Genomic DNA, 17,207 nt, shown 5'->3' with positions numbered 1-17,207 from the left:
CCAGCAACACACACTCAACTCTGATCTCCAGCATCTGCAGACCTCGCTGTTTCCCATCAGGATACATGAACACCAACAAGCCATCAAAAGACATGACCCACTCTCACTAGTTTCCATATATCCAGACAAAGAAGGACACCACTTTGACTGGGACAACACATACATCCTAGGACAGGTTAAAAAAAACACATACACGAGATTTCTTAGAGGCCTGGCATTCTAACTGGAACACCATCGATAAACACATTAATCTAGACCCCATCTACCTCCCCTTGGAAAAAAAACTGAAATGACATCACCATCTTCTGAAACGAAGAACTATAAATAGAGAGGCGGGACATACCACCAGCGCTTCAGCGAAGACTCTCACTGATTATGTTACCTCGTCATGGTGACGAAATATCTGAAAACAAACCTTCCAGCTCAGCGAGCTAACTTAACACACACATCATCAACCTGAGCTACAAATCTTCTCAAAGATAGCTAATATGTGTTTATCTCCAGAGTAGACTTAAAACCCATTCAGAGGTAAGAGACTGCCACTGAGCTGATTTCTTTTTATTTATATTTGCCCAGGTTTGAGTGTCATTGAAAATTAAGGTTCATCTCTGTGCCTTACCCTGCAGCTTAATGTTGAATTTTGATAAGGACAGTTAATTTTCTCGCCATACCTAAGATCACCCCAATCCAGCAATTTTTTTTTCTTAATTCTCCACCTGAGTGCCCAGAACTTTACCCCTTTGTTCCCTCCAATTTTACAGTTACAGTGCTTCAGTGAGATCACTCTCAAACACAAAGTCAGCTTTCACCTTTTTACTGATAACATTTGACTTTTCCTGTCCACGGGCAATGTGAAGTTCAAGTCTGTTCCCGTCCCTCCCAACTTCCCATTGTACACAATCTTGAGGTTGCCACTTTGTCAACAAACTGAAGCTATTTCTTTCCAGCATTAAGAACAAGGCTCGCTGCTCAGGCTAAACTAATACTGTGTAGGCACAATGTTCTTAATCTGTCTGAAGTCTGGGAATTTCTTACTCCATTTTATTACGTTTGTATTTAATGGTACCTTCCACTTATCAAATTTTATCAATGTATGTTTCTTGATTCACTTTATCGTCCCTTCCATGTCAAAAGTAGGAAAAATGAAAGAATATGGTAATAGAACACTCAGAGAATCATAATATGATTAGTCAGTGTCATTATGGATTTATGGAAGGGAATTGTGGAAAATTGCCCAGGTATGTCCTTTCTATTGATAGCAGGAACAATCTAACACTACCAATTATCATCCATCAGTCAACTGTCAATCATCATCAAAGTAATGAAAGTGGTCTTTACTATCAAGCAACACATCCAAAGGAATAACTTACTCACTGAGGGATGACCTTATAGAGATTTATAACATCATGAGGGATATAGAGAAGGTGAATAGCAAATGTCTTTGCCTGAGAATGGGGGATTTGGTAGGGGCCATATTTTTAAGGTGGAGGAAAGAGGTTTAAAAAGGACATAAGGGGCAACTTCTTTTCACAGAGTGGTTTGTGTGTAGAATGAACTTCCAGAGGAAGTGGTAGATGTTGATACGGTTACAAGATTTAAAGACATTTGGATAAATACATGAATAAGAAATATTTGGAAGTATGTGGGTGAAGCACAGGCAGGTTAGTGTAGTTTAGTGTTATGGTCGGCATGGATTGGTTCGATCGAAGGGTCTGTTTCCATGCTGTATGACTGTATGAATTTATCTGCTGTGAAAATCCTCATAGATGTCTGTTACCTCTAGATTATTCCAGTGTTTTTCTGACAGATCTCTCACATTCGACCTGCCAATGTCCCTGTTCAAACCAATTCCCATTCATCTATCATCTGTGTTTACTGACATGTATTGACTCCCAGTCAAGCATTATTTCAACCCTTGCTTTCAAAGCCATCCATGATCTCTCCCCTGCTCATCTAATCTCTCTCAGCCTATCAATCCAATAAGTAAACAAATGGTGCGATGTCTTTCACTCATTATATCCTTTTATTCTGAAATACTTTATAAACATCATTAATTTATCTGCAATTCTATTCCCAATTTAAAAAAAAACTTAAACCATCGTCTCAACTGTTTATTTGGTTTCCTCCTGAATAATTTTGCTCATGCCCAGACACAATGCCTGACCTTGTATAGCATGAATATTTTTATATTGCTGCTGTTGCAGTCATTGTTTCAACATACCAAGTTTTTAAAATTCAAACTATTCTTGCAAACATTTGGGAGTTACAGTTAAATATATTTTATTTCGAGTAAACAGAATTTACCCCCTTAAGCTGATATCTATCTGGCAAATAACTGACTAAGTTTTTCACTGCAGTTTTCAAGAGATAAATTTTAACACAATACATTATTAGTATAAAAAATAAGTTTGAAATTACTCTTTAAGTGGGGACAATTTAAAAAAAGTCAAATAAAAGGTCTAAAACATTTTAACACTACTATCTCATCTTTTTATTTCAGAATGCATTTTATAGAGTTTTTGGTGGAACTCATTAATAAAAGTTCTTTGGACCCAGTCCTACTATACAATAAGGAGGAAATGTTAATTGAACTACAACGCTGGGGTGTAGCAATCCCTAACCAACATGTGAATGAAGAAGACAAACAATTTACGCAAAGACTAAGAGTTGTAAGTTCTCAAAGAATGAAATTAACTTATGGGTACAATAGAATTCATTTGGCTATCAAAATGTTATTAATTTATTACATCATTAAAATTGAACTGACAGTTCCGTACCAGTGATGATTATCAGTTTTGAACGTGGCTGCATCTCTCAATGTTCTTGCTCATCTGTATTTTTTGCTGGCTCACTTTTGTGTTACTTTTTTTTACAACCAGGTGAGGAGGGGAAAGAAACCCTCTTCAGAACCAGGCACAGCAAATTTTTCAAAATCTTTTTGGAATGCAGTTATCACTCTTCAGTGGTTTGCTAGCAAATGAAGTAGTCAATTATGAAAGTTTCCTTGATTGAAAGAGTGAAGAATTTTATTACTTGCTAGTCAATTCCAGAAAAAAATAATAAAACACCACATCAAACACAAGTGATATGTTGAAAAGGGAGACTGCCTGATACAGACTGCAAAAAGAAGGTTCACATAATTAAGCAGTCCTTCGTATCCTTGAAGTTTCTTTTTGGTTTGATGTCATGCATCTTGTACTTTAATGTAGTCATGATTTGGAGATGCCGATGTTGGACTGGGGTGTACAAAGGTAAAAATCATGCAGCACCACTTTATAGTCCAACAGGTTTATTTGGAAGCACGAGCTTTCAGAGTGCTGTGCTCCCAAATACACCTGATGAAGGAGCAGCACTCTGAAAGTTAGTGCCTCCAAGTAAACCTGTTGGACTATAACCTAGTCATAGAGATGTACAGCATGGAAACAGACCCTTCAGTCCAACCTGTCCATGCCGACCAGATATCCCAACCCAACCTAGTCCCACCTGCCAGCACCCGGCCCATATCCCTCCAAACCCTTCCTATTCATATACCCATCCAAATGCCTCTTAAGTGTTGCAATTGTACCTGCCTCCACCACATCCTCTGTGTGAAAAAGTTGCCCCTTAGGTCTCTTTTATATCTTTCCCCTCTCACCCTAAACCTATGCCCTCTAGTTCTGGACTCCCCGACCTCAGAAAAAATACTTTGCCTAATTATCCTATCCATGCCCCTCATAATTTTGTAAACCTCTATAAGGTCACCCCTCAGCCTCCGACGCTCCAGGGAAAACAGCCCCAGCCTGTTCATCCTCCAACCCTGGCAACATTCTTGTAAATCTTTTCTGAACCCTTTCAAGTTTCACAACATCTTTCCGATAGGAAGGAAACCAGAATTGCATGCAATATTCCAACAGTGGCCTAACCAATGTCCTGTACAACCACAACATGACCTCCCAAACTCCTGTACTCAATACTCTGACCAATAAAGGAAAGCATACCAAACGCCGCCTTCACTATCCTATCTACCTGCGACTCCACTTTCAAGGAGCTATGAACCTGCACTCCAAGGTCTCTTTGTTCAGCAACACTCACTAGGATCTTACCATTAAGTGTATAAGTCCTGCTAAGATTTGCTTTCCCAAAATGCAGCACCTCACATTTATCTGAATTAAACTCCATCTGCCACTTCTCAGCCCATTGGCCCATCTGGTCCAGATCCTGTTGTAATCTGAGGTAACCCTCTTCGCTGTCCACTATACCTACAACTTTGGTGTCATCTGCAAACTTACTAACTGTACCTCTTATGCTTGCTTCCAAATCATTTATGTAAATGACAAAAAGTAGAGGGCCCAGCACCGATCCTTGTGGCACTCCACTGGTCACAGGCCTCCATTCTAAAAAACAACCCTCCAATACCACCCTCTGTCTTCTACCTTTTGAGATAGTTTTGTATTCCATGAGATCTAACCTTGCTAATCAGTCTCCCATGGGGAACCTTGTCAAACGCCTTACTGAACTCCAAAAAGATCACATTTACTGCTCTGCCTTCATCAATCTTCTTTGTTACCTCTTCAAAAAACTCAATCAAGTTTATGAGACATGATTTCCCACGCACAAAGCCATGTTGATTATCCCTAATCAGTCCTTGCCTTTCCAAATACATATACATCCTGTCCCTCAGGATTCCCTCCAACAACTTGCCCACCACTGAGGTCAGGCTCACTGGTCTATAGTTCCCTGGCTTGTCTTTACCGCCCTTCTTAATCCGTGGCACCACGTTTGCCAACCTCCAGTCTTTCGGCACCTCACCTGAGTATCGATGATACAAATATCTCAGCAAGAGGCTCACCATTCACTTCTCTAGCTTCCCACAGAGTTCTCGGGTACACCTGATCAGGTCCTGGGGGTTTATCCATCTTTAACCGTTTCAAGACATCCAGCACTTCCTCCTCTGTAATCTGGACATTTTGCAAGATGTCACCATCTATTTCCCTGCAGTCTATATCTTTCATGTTATTTTTACTCTAATGTATTTTATATCTTCAGTCAGAGCAGAATCTATACGTTTTTGAATTTTCGGTAAATGGGTGTTTCCTCAATTTGCTTTCTTACTGGATGTTGTTTTCTGAGATAATGAGAGGAATAGGCAAGGAGAGAGAAAGTTCAAGCCTTATTGTTGCAAGTTCATTTTTTCTTCTCTCTGTTCTGCATGAAAGTGACTGTTGGAGTGTAGTTCAATATATATTCTGGAGCCTAACTCCACTGTCTTTCCAAGCTGACAAACTAGTTGGTGAGTCTTTTTCTCAAAATATGTGAAATTAACATCCATGTGTGAATTAAACAAGAGATATAAATTTCTTGACCATAACTCAGCTGCCTGGTCTGATGTCTTCGAATAAAAATGATTATTCCATGTAGCCAGCTTTATTTCTTAAATGGGTCTTCGGAAATTTGGCTTGCAGATATTTTAGGTTTATGCTTTTTCCTTTTGAGAAACCATTTTAATCCATGAAAGGGCTCATGATTTAAATGAGAAGTTAAAGTTAGATAGTACGACATTTGTCATCCCTCCACACCACAAAGAACAACACAAACCTTATTTCTCCATTTTGTTTACAGTGAATGTTCATTCCAAGGTTAATATGAAATACAAATACAAAAGCTGCAACAACACTTCTTCTGCATTTACTCTCTCCATTCTAACCACGGTTCACAGGGTGGCTTTTATTCCCCAGATTGTGACATCTTCCCAAGTTTCAAATTTTTGCTATCCATTACTGGATTTAGGAATCTTTACCAGTTTGATCATTAGGAGATCAGTGGTAAACTGAGATTTACCTCCTGTAGGGTGTCTAAAATTGCTCCTCACTTTCATTTAACTTTAAAACCACCTCATTGCACTTGTTGAGGCTTGAAACCTGGTTCTGTGCCTCTGATCTCCCATGGGTTAATTCTGTGTTTAACTCACTGATAAGCACCTGGTGACTTCTACCAGCAGTATCTGCTTTAGGACATGTTTTGCTATGAGAATGGGTTTTCCTCTAACCTGTTCTACTTTCCCTGCAACACTACCACCATCAGGAGAATATTCAGCTTCTACCATACTCCCCTGCAACTCTACCTCCTAAGGGAGGCTTCACCTTCCCTTTGTCTTGACCTATCTGAGAAGTACATTGGTCATTCTTTAATTTTGGCGCAAAGGTATCTATTAAACATATCTCTATCCTGTCAGATTTTTTTTGCCACCTTACCTGGTCCTTTCTTGCTTGCTTTTATGTCTACTGGCTTATCCTCAGCCAGGTTTAATTCAGGTGGCCCTTCCTGAGGCTGTCCAAACCTCATGGGTTTTACTGCCCTTTGTGGGGTTTCCAAACCTCTTTTATTGCCTTATCTTGCTGCCACTTGCTCCAAAGTTTCTTCAACCTTTCTAGTCTCTCTCAGCTGACCTTTCTTGTTGTCAGGGTATGTTTTGCTACGTGACATTCTTCCCTGGCATTGGCAAGCTCAGGTCAATCCCTCGTCTTTACACTTATTACCTATCACAAGTTCACTCTCTAAATAAGCTCTAACCAGTGGCAACTCTATTATTTGTCATGAGCCCTTTTATCGGCATGTTGGAATTTAATTTGCTTCCAGGTGGAAAATCATTTATTTTCCCCACTAGCAGGATCCTGGAGTATTGAGAATGCTGTTTCTCTCTCTTGCATTTTAAAGTTGCTGTTCCTTTTGGACGTGGAATCATGACCACTTTCCTGGTTGATCATTCTGCCAATGTTAATGATGCTGTTTTTGCAGCCTGTATTTCTGTGGAATACCAGAACTAACAATTTTTTGCTGTGTGTGCTGGTATCTTGGTGTGGGAGCACTTGATGTGATTTTTCATGTCTCCCATCCTGATATCTGCTTTTGACAGTTGAGGACCACTCCGTTTTTGCTGCCTGACTTTCCACTAGTCTTCCCTGTGTTGTCATGGTAATTACCTTAGGCGTATCTTTCTCTAGTCTGTGACATCTACCAGCTCCTAGTTTCACTGATTTTGTATTTGCGTGTTAAACCAAATTTGTTGGGAGTTGTCAGCCTCTGTTTCTCTGCATGCATATGGATGCAAAACAGTGCTGAGGTTTTCAATTTCTTGAGAATTGCCTCTTAAATGTTTGGGTCGGTGTTCTCAGTTTTAATGGCCTTACCCACTGTGAGCTGCTTGAGCCATGTATCTTTTGATCTTACAAATGCTCCAGACCTTAAGTTGGAATTGGGTGTGATTTTCTCACCAAAGTTGCCTTCAGCCTCCTTATCAATTCCTGCTGTTTCAATTTAAACTCCCTTTCACTTTCATTTTCCATTTTCTAGAATTCCTTTGCTCGGAAATCCCTTTGTTATTTTGTTTTCCTGTCTCCTTGCTTCACTGCCCTCTGTTTTTCATATCTACCAGTTTTGCAATTTTTGTTTTTCTGTTTTTTTGGGCACAACTCAACCTCTGTGATTAGTTACCCCTTTAATTCTTCCAGTTTAGTTTCAGAATTGCATAGATTATTTTGTTCTGCAGTACAAGAGCATTAATATGAAACTTGGTAGTCTTAGCTCTTTAAACCTTGGGGTCTTGAACAAAACTCTTTATGTAGTTTGTCTTTAAACAGGTTTTAACCAATTCATTCTCTTCACCCAAAATGCAGCTTGTCAGCTTTAGGCCCACAGCATATTATTGATAAAGTGCAGAAAGAGCTTAATTTAGCATCTGTCAAATATCTGAGTTGAAGTGCTTGATGCAAAAAAATGCTAATGATCCACTCCCCAACATCAACTTCCCTGCTTTTGATAAGCACAGAAGTTTAAAGAGAACTTTTCAATGTCTTTTTAACTGCTAGGGAAATGCATTTGGAAAATTGGTTCAGTAATGTACTAATTTTAAGAATCTCAGATTCTCTTATGGCCAGGATGCGGATTTAGAGAGAAATTTACTTGATGAGGGCGGCACATTGGCTCAGTGGTTAGCACTACTGCCTCACAGCGCCAGGGATCCAGGTTCTATTCCAGCCACGGGCGGCTGTGTGTGTGTGGAGTATGTGCATTCTTCTCGAGTCTGCGTGGGTTTCCACCTGGTGCTCCGGTTTTCACCCACAATCTGAAGATGTGCAGGTCAGGTGAATTGACCATGCTAAATTGCCCATAGTGTTCAGGGATGTGTAGGTTAGGTGCATTAGTCAGGGGTAAATATAGGGTAGGGGAATGGATCTGGCTGGGTTACTCTTCGGAGGGCTGATGTGGACTTGTTGGGCCGAAGGGCCTGTTTCCTCACTGTAGGGATTCTAATGCAAATTCAAGACTTGCCAATGCTGGATGCTTGTGGAAAGGCCATTAACAGAACGTTCTCTCAGAGGCCTGGGTGATCAGAGTATGTTGGATGAAGGGTGGATGGCATCACCAACTACATTTCCTGTCCTGCACACTTCCTTGTACATTCCCTGTACAAAATGCTGGCCAAATTGATAAAAACAAATTCTATAGTTTTAATCTGGACATTGGAAAGTTGAGAACACTTGTATTGAAATCAGTGTTCATTTACGGAGGGCTGCTGGATCACAACAGAGCTTGTAAGTAGGCCTGATGACTTTGCACTGAAAGTTACTTCCTAAGAGGATGTTTTATTATGCTGCCCTCTCCTGGTTACTGATGATGCACTCATTGACATTGATCTTTGAGTTTCCAAACTTGCTGATCTGAGAAATTCCAGTGTCAGGCTGTCAATAGGAATGTTTTCTAATCAGCCTGTTCAGAGATGTTATTACACACCTCTGGAGCAGGTAGGATGGAACCTAGGTCTCCTACTTCAGAGATAGAGACATTACCACTGCAGCACAAGAGTTCTGGGTAGCAAGTTTTCAGATCCAAAGTCTCTTAACAAGCAGCACGTTTGAATTTGCCCTCATCACAAAGTAGATCGAATCTTTGAGGATCACTCTGTGCCTTGTTTTGTTAAATGCTTGATTTGAAACTTTATTGCTGGAACAGCACAGCAGGTCAGGCAGCATCCAGGGCTCACTTTCACCTTAAATGCTTGATTTGATGATCTTCCCCTCTCAAAGGGGTTGTACCATAGCAGCGAAACAGCGATATTGAGATATTCTTAGAAAAGTGAAACTGATATAACCATATCATGCACAATATGACCCCACCAGCTGATTGACAACAGCTGTGGCTCTCGGGCTCCGACCGTTAATTTTAATCTATACTTTGGTTTGGAGAGGGTGAACAATTATTCCTATTTAATTCTATTCTTCTCTTTCAGATTTAAATTTACCAATTTAAACAATCATCCAGTAGCACTATATCCATTGAATCACTGACTTCTACTGTTTTGGAAAAGCGCAACTGTAAAACCTAACACCAAATAAAAAATGAAATAAACTATACTAGTTAGACATCATTTTGTGAATTCATTGAATTTGGTTATATTTTAAGTGAATCTTTCTCCATGGAGTAATGAATTTAATTGGATCCTGGATGTGATTTCCAGGACAAAATACTTTAGTCCTTAGGTATCAGAGGAAAGTATTCAATGATAAATCTTTCAGTCGACTTGCTTATTGTATCGACTAGGAAATGGTGCATACAATTTCATAATGTGAAAATAACGTGTTATTTTTTTTAAAACAGAAAATATTGAATGAATTAAAGCTGGACAATCCACAAAAAGTTTTTGATAAGAACACAGGATGATTTGCTTCCATCGGGCAGATGTCCAATGAGTTGTACCTGCATCCAAGTAAACACAAGACTTTAAACATGAACTTATAGAAAATTTACAGCATAGGAGAAGGCCATTTGGCCAGTTACTGAGCCAGCAGCCTACCATGAAAATGCTTCACGAGCAAGATGTTGAATCAAGACAAAATACTTGTCAAGTGATATCTTTAGATCACTTGTTCTTTTTTTAAATCACTAGTTAATTTCATGTAGCATTGCTCAGAATCAAATGTTTATTTGAAACATGGAAAAATTTGTGGCACAGAAGGAAACTGTTTGTCCTTGGTAGCTGAAAAAGATTCCCAGTATCTGGTCATTGGTCTTATGGGTTTCAGCATTTCGAATGCATTTTCCAAGTTTTTGTTTTAGATGTGAATACTATTTCTGCCTCTCGTATCCACTGCAGGTGGTGAATTCCACTCTCACCAATCTTTAGATGAAAATTCAACTGCTTTTTCTTGAGAGAGAGGTTTTGGTCAATATCACTTTGGGGCTGTGTGCATGAGGGGAAAGATTGAAACTTAGCATGCAGCTGAGCTTGATGATGTGTGGCAATAACCTACACATCAGTTACAGGCACAGAGCTTGGGGTGTGCTGTGCGAATGTATTACAGCATCAGGCCAGTGTTTGGCTCCTGGGATGCCTTTTCAAGAAAAATATAATAGCTCTACCTGAAAGAAAGAAGCTCAAAATGTAACACATCAAAGTAGCCTTCAACATTTTTAAGAAACCCTGGGAAAATTATGTAAACCGTGAAAAATATTAACGTTATGTAATGTTAAGATATAATTTTAAAAGAGCAAAGAACTGTTTGTCTGCATTACAGAAAAAGTTATGAGAACAATTTTTGTAGTGAGTACAGAAATTGATGTCATTGCAAAATTTCACCAAGCACGTGCTTCTATTGGAGAGGACATTGCACCTCTGTAGATTCTTCACCCATGAGTCATGTACGGCAGAGCCCAGCAATAATTAAGTTTCTACTCTTTTTTTTTTCCCACTATCCCGTGTCTGCATGGGTTTCCTCCGGGTGCTCGAGTTTCCTCCCACAGTCTGAAGTTGTACAGGTTAGGTGAATTGGCTGTGCTAAATTGCCCATAATATTTAGGGGTGTGTAGATTATGTTCATTAGTCAGGGATAAATATAGGGTGGTGGGAATGGACCTGGGTTACTCTTCGGAGGGTCACTGTGGACTGGTTAGGCTGAAGAGCCTGTTTTCACACTATAGGGATTCTATGATAAGTTTAGCATTGAGGCCAGTCAAAATTATATCCTTTATTTATAAATTTTACAGTTGGCATGTGGCCACATGCTACATGAGAAATGTTCAAGCTTGCTGCCCAAATGATTTTGCACATTATCCCTTTCTTTGTGACTTAAAAGATTTATTATTCTAATTAGCTACAGTTTATATGTTTTCATATTAAAAGCACTTTGATTGCTGGAGATCTTAAGTAAAAACAGAAAATGCTGGGTTCTGAAAAAGAGTCATATTGGAGTTAAAGTATTAATTCTGTTTTTTTTCTTTTGCTGAGTTTCTTAAGCATTTTCTGATATTTTTATATGTTCAAATCATTTTATGTTGTAGTATAGAATGTTAAGTTTTGTGATTGATTGTAACTTCAATCTTGAATAAAAAATTCAAAATTTTATTTTTCTGTTAATTACTACAGTGTAGAGCTGTTGTCAATTCACAATGTTGATAGCAGCTTCCAAATTGTAATGCTTCAGTTTTTTTATTTTTAAATTTTGTCGGTGTGGCTGGTGATTAGACTTATTTAAAGATCAAGGTCTGTTGATCTGGTGCAAGATTTAGTGATTGGTATCATGGGCTTCAAATAAACTTCAAAAAAGGGTATCACTTGCTGTATTACCAATCCAGACCAATAAACAAAGAGGTGAAAGGACATATAATAATCGAGCCCTAGTACCGAACATTTTAACGGTAATTGTGATATGATTAATTTCATTAGCCAACATCCCATCTCATTCATTTGGCTCACATTAATGAATGACTCCCACACTAATCTAAAGTGAGGCTGAACAAAAGCCTCTGTGTTTAGTTACTGGTTTATAAATACCAGGAACATACCTTCTATTGAGACTACTAACGAAGGTGTTAAAATGGAATTTTGACTCATTTACAGTACAGTATTTCATCTTTTTAAGTGGTCAGAGCCAAAATGTTTGAGAATTGATGAGTAGTGAACAAAACCCGCAATTATAAGAAAGTGTTCTACCTGGATAAAAGCAAACAATTTCCTGCCAGACCCCCCCCCCCCCAACACAATATAAATTAAACATTACAGAGGAGCTGATAGTGACATCAACACTACACTACTGTAATCTACAGTGTAACCAGCAATCCCACTCCATGTGTTAAGTTTACAAATTTACACATTCAGGCAAACCTTTAACAGTTACAGTGCAACAGTATTACAATTTAATATTTATAAAAGCTGTACATTGTTACACTATTATCCACATTTACATTCTCATCCTTAACATGAGTTTCAGTTAACAGCCCAATTGTATGTAGTTCTGTGCAGAATGTGGAGAACCCACTTTGGCTCCTAATTCAGTAACATTTTATACAAAAATTTCTCATCTTTGTGGTCAAATGTTTTGAAAGCCTTAAGTCCCTAAAACTTCCCTCCAGTCCTACAACACATCAAGGACTCTGCATTCCAACAATTCCTGATTTTTGTGCATTGCAATTTACTTGATTCAATATTCGTTTCACCTTCAGGCCCAAGCTTTGGAATTCCCTTCCTAAAACCTTGGACTACTTTTAACACCTTCTAAACAAAAAACAAACCATCTTTTTGACCAGCTTTTGTCAACTGTCCTTCTAGATCTTTCTGATTCAATGGCAAATTTCACCAGGTAATACTCCTGTGAAACACATGCTTTAACACATTAAAGCTGTTTAATATACGCCAGTTGTTATATTTCTACACATCTGAGGTAGTGGTTAGCATAACTCAGGAGAACATGGAGTATTCCTTTTGCAGTGCCCTAGGGTTTGATATCAGTATATTTTTATATTATTAAAGACCTGGATAGTTTTCTGTAAAATTAACATCTCTAGGATTAGTACTGTCTGTCCTGTTATTGTTTATCTTAATGATTTTTCTCATGGAAGGTGCACTAGGAATATTCATTTCTCCAAATGATAATTAATGCTGAATTTTATCTGAATAGATTGGCAGGATAGGAACATGAAAAAGGGGCCACATCACTATTCCATCCTATTGTTTGTAACCGCTTGGACACATTGCTGGAGGTTTCATCACATGACCTCCGATCTCCAGCTATCTCAGCCTATACTCATGGCACTGGACATTCAAAATGCTCCCTCCCAAGGCAAAAAGTCTTTGCCTGAATGCATGATTCCTGATTATCAGCCTTCTTCCTCACTTAAGGTCATTTTGTAATTCATAAAGAAATTGTAGAAAAAAATGTAATGCTGCTTTGTTTTACCTCAAGATTTTTATTCTAGGCATTCCTCTCATCTCTGATCTCTATTTTTCTCTCTCACTTGCCACTCCTGCTCAAAGGTGGACTCTGCATTTCAGGGCTATTTTCCCCGTCTCTCTACCCACCTCCCAGAACAGTCAGGTGAAGTTTGGCAGTTGTTTCTGGGATATTGATGGAGAGGGATGAAGGGAAGTGGAGAGATATTGTGCTTCAGCCATCTATCCTCTATCCAAATGAATTCCCAAGTACTTAAATTCGACACCTTCAATGAAATTTGATGCAGACGTTTTGAAACACGTGTCTTTTAATGTCGTTCCCACCCCTGATGGGCACTGCAGCAATTGTGCTATTACTAGCACTCAAATTTTACTCATGGCTACCACAAGCAGATTTACTTTCTTAATGGGAATCTTGAAAGAAACATGTCTCAAAAGCTTAATGACCCCAAACTAACACAAAGATCCAACCAATACCACAGCATCAGTTAGGAGGTAAATTGACCCATTAGTTCCAGGTTAGATTGTTTTGTACATCATACTACCTCCAATATGAAAGAGGATACTCTGTCATTATTGATATTTATTGTTGGATTGTTTTTACGAGCATGAATCTTTCCTCCCCAGAAGTTGCAGGCTAATGGACATACATCAGCGGTCTATCCCCATAACATGCATAACCATAAATTGTAACATTTTCCTAAAATTTGCATTTATGCAGCACCCAAGCAGAATATAACATCACTCCACAAATGATTTCATTCTGACATAAAATATTACAGACGCTCCTGGTTTTCCACATACATGCAAAGGAATATTACAAAAGGAAAAAAGCCCCAAATTATTCAAATATCTGGCTCGTAATGACAATATTGAATTCTAACTTAAGAAAGCAATCACTATAAATTAAACCAGAATCTAAAATTCGAGCTACAACTTTCAGTAATTCCAGAGCCTTCCCTGTACTATGGGACGGGAGTCTGCTAATTTGGTTTGGTACACCATTCTAAACTGCTATCCATTACACAGCTTTAGAATAGCTCACTAATACTTGTCAGATGTGAGGATATTCATATGTATCAGAAGCAGGAGGAAGCTGGTTTGGTGTCTTGAACCTCCTCTACTATTAAAATCAGATCATGGCTGATCTGACTGTGGCTTCGAATCCATTTACTCCTGATCGATTCTTGACTAACAAGGGAGTCAAAAAGGTTATATATCTATGCTTTTAAAATACTGAATGACTCTATTCCTACCACTCTCTGGGGGAAGAGAGTGCCAAACGATTCACAACTCTGAGAAAGAAAAAAGTGTCCTCACCTCCTGTTTGAATAGGAGACCCTTTATTTTTCAGTTGTGTCCCCTCATCCTTGCATCTGCACAGTGGCTCAGTGGTTAGCACTGCTGCCTCATAGCAGCAGGGACCTGGGTTTGATTCCAGCTTCAGGTGACTGGCTGTGTGGTGTTTGACATTCTCCCCGTGTCAGCGTGGGTTACCTCTGAATGTTCTGGTTTCCTCCTACATTCCAAAGAAGTGCAGGCTAGGTGGATTGGCAATGGGAAAAGAAGGGTACAGGCATGGGGATTTTGGTGGGATGTACTTTAGACGATTAGCATGGACCTGAAGGGCCTACTTCCACACTCTAGAGATTCTATGATTCTGTAGAGAAAACACCCATTCAGACATCCAACCCAAGTTCCGTCAGGATCATCTATGTTACAATAAGATTACTTGCCATTCTTCCAAACTCTTATACAGGTTGAGTCTATCTGACCTTTCTTCTTAAGATAACCTGGGATTGCAAGGATGTTGTCAACATTAGAGTGAACTTTTTCTAATGCATTTATGTCCTTTCTTAAACAAAAATCCAAAATATGTATTCTGTATTCCAGCTGAAGTCTCATGATTGCCCAGCACAACAGTATCAAAACATCTTTATTGTTATAATCCATTCCCCTTATAATAACTGGGAACACAATGCTACCTAATCACATGCTGTATCTGCATAATAACATTTTTGCTTCACATACTAGAATACTCAGATTTCCCTAGACCTCTCAGAGTTCTGCAGAGTCAAGAGTGGTTAGTTGAAGGCTGAATTTATGCATGCAATTTGAAAAGCATACAAACCACTGCATTCAATTCTATAAGGCTGGGTATACAAGAGTAAACTGGGTAGCACTGGTAAAGCAAGCATGCTGGTTCAGGCACAGTTCTCAGTACAAGTTAAATTGAGGAAAGACAAAAGTTCAATTTAGAAGTCAGATTCTAAACTTAAATGAACGGGGCTAATTTTTATTTCCATAGAATCCCTAGAGTGTGGAAATAGGCTACTCAGCCCAGCAAGTCCACACCGCCTCTTCAAAGAGCATCTCAACCAGACTCATCAGTCTATCCGCAACCCTGCACTTCCCACAGAAATCCACCTAACCTGCACATTTCTGGACTGTGGGAGGAAACTGGAGCACCCAGACGAAATCCCCGTAGACATGGAGAGAACAAGCAAACTCCACACAGACAGTCACAACAAAACTCTCTAACTTGCAAAGAGGTGTAGATGAAATTAAGAATTCAGCTTAAAGCATTTATCACGAGTTTCAAAATACCTAGACGTTGCCATGTACTTAACAAATGATTTGACATTTGCATCTATTCCATTTATTATATAGAGGGGTAGAGTTTCCATTTGTATGCACATGTTAGGTTTTTCCAACCCAATTCACCCAAAATTAACATAACACCCAAAAAAATCACTGTATTGCAAGTGCCTGTATCACAGGGGTGTGATACAGGCCAGATGAATCCAAGCTCCTTTACCTCTCTATCAATGTTCATATATTATATAAGGAGGCAACTTTCCTTTGCACAAACAAATTATCCTTTACACTCTTGGGAACTCATTTCCATGATCCTAAACTCAGCTTATTCACATGTTGACTGGACACCGATTAAAGTGCTTGTTTATTGTGATAAACAATCAAATTGCATAAGGTTAGAATTCAAATACAACAATACCTTCTAAAACAATTTATTTTAAAAATATTACAATCATAACAGTCCAATTTTGTTGCTTCATGATAAAATTTGGATTTGTCAATATACAAATAAGTTTGAGTAAAAACTAAAGAAAATAATTATTAAAATAGATGCAATTTTAGGCAAAATTTATGTCGATTAGCCGGATTATTACCTGCACTTTATTTCAATTAGTGCAATTCTGCACTGTGTCCAATGCAGAAACTCTACCCCAAAATAATATATTGGTTGCATTCAATTTATGCTCTCTTTAACATTTATTATCAAAACAATCAAGGAATGTGTTCACGTACTTCAACAGATAGCAAGCAAGGAAATGTCCATGTAGACTACTGGTAGCAATAATTCAAATTCTAGTTGCATTTAAATCCATTAGTTTCTGATCAGCTTCCACAGAAACTGGAAAATCTTTTACTAAAATATTGATGCATATTGTGTTACAGCACCAGGTACATCAGCAACTGAAATTGATTTGAGCAGTTTATCAATTTTACTTGACGAGTTCAGAGATATTCCTATCACGTTTGCAAATGAAAGTGAAAATCTATTTAAAGTCAGAGTAAAAGTATTAAAAACATTCTATAGAGTAATATATTCTCATTCCTTCTAATCATCTCTCTGAAAGGGGATTATCTGTACTTCTTTTGCTATTCTCTCTGCAATAGCTCTGCTACTTGCAACAATCACTCTGCGGGACATCAGGTCAAATGGTCCTCCTAAAATAAAATAAATGTCATGAAATGAAGAGGGATATAACATTGTGTTTCATAGATGTAGTTTATCTTTGAGTCACATTTAAAGTAATCTTTAAAGACAAAAAAATTGTGAATAGAATTAAAATTACCTATAATGTAGTTCTAACGACAATGCATATATTCCAATATATAATGGATCTTGTTCCAAAAATTGTTAACGTACTTGCTATTTTATACCATGTTGAATGCATTAAATGAGGAAAACAATTTGCAA

At 38.4% G+C, this 17,207-nt stretch overlaps 2 protein-coding genes across 10 annotated transcripts in view; one reads left to right on the top strand and one right to left on the bottom strand.

Moving 5' to 3' along the window:
• The window catches only part of si:dkey-181m9.8 (E3 ubiquitin-protein ligase RNF31), a 72,539-nt gene extending 61,733 nt beyond the window's left edge, over positions 1 to 10,806 (top strand). For all 6 annotated transcript variants that reach the window (XM_043688178.1, XM_043688175.1, XM_043688181.1 and 3 more), the window contains 2 exons: positions 2,501 to 2,669; positions 9,634 to 10,806. In XM_043688178.1, coding sequence (XP_043544113.1) covers positions 2,501 to 2,669; positions 9,634 to 9,696 — 232 coding nt within the window. In that variant the 3' untranslated portion in view covers positions 9,697 to 10,806. The remainder of the gene's footprint in view (positions 1 to 2,500; positions 2,670 to 9,633) is intronic.
• impa1 (inositol monophosphatase 1) overlaps positions 1 to 17,207 on the bottom strand; it is a 47,719-nt gene that overhangs the window by 14,243 nt on the left and 16,269 nt on the right. For 3 of the 4 annotated variants that reach the window (XM_043688183.1, XM_043688185.1, XM_043688184.1), the window contains exon 9: positions 13,767 to 16,954. The exons of the other annotated variant lie outside the window; for it this stretch is intronic. In XM_043688183.1, the coding sequence (XP_043544118.1) occupies positions 16,845 to 16,954 (110 nt within the window). In that variant the 3' untranslated portion in view covers positions 13,767 to 16,844. Of the gene's footprint in view, positions 1 to 13,766; positions 16,955 to 17,207 lie in introns of those variants that run through there. 4 annotated transcript variants of the gene reach the window in all.

The sequence above is a fragment of the Chiloscyllium plagiosum genome, chromosome 4 (genome assembly GCF_004010195.1).
Source record: "Chiloscyllium plagiosum isolate BGI_BamShark_2017 chromosome 4, ASM401019v2, whole genome shotgun sequence".
NCBI classification, from domain to species: Eukaryota; Metazoa; Chordata; class Chondrichthyes; order Orectolobiformes; family Hemiscylliidae; genus Chiloscyllium; species Chiloscyllium plagiosum.
Note: the sequence above shows the minus strand (reverse complement) of the source record. Positions and strands in the feature narration are given on the sequence as shown.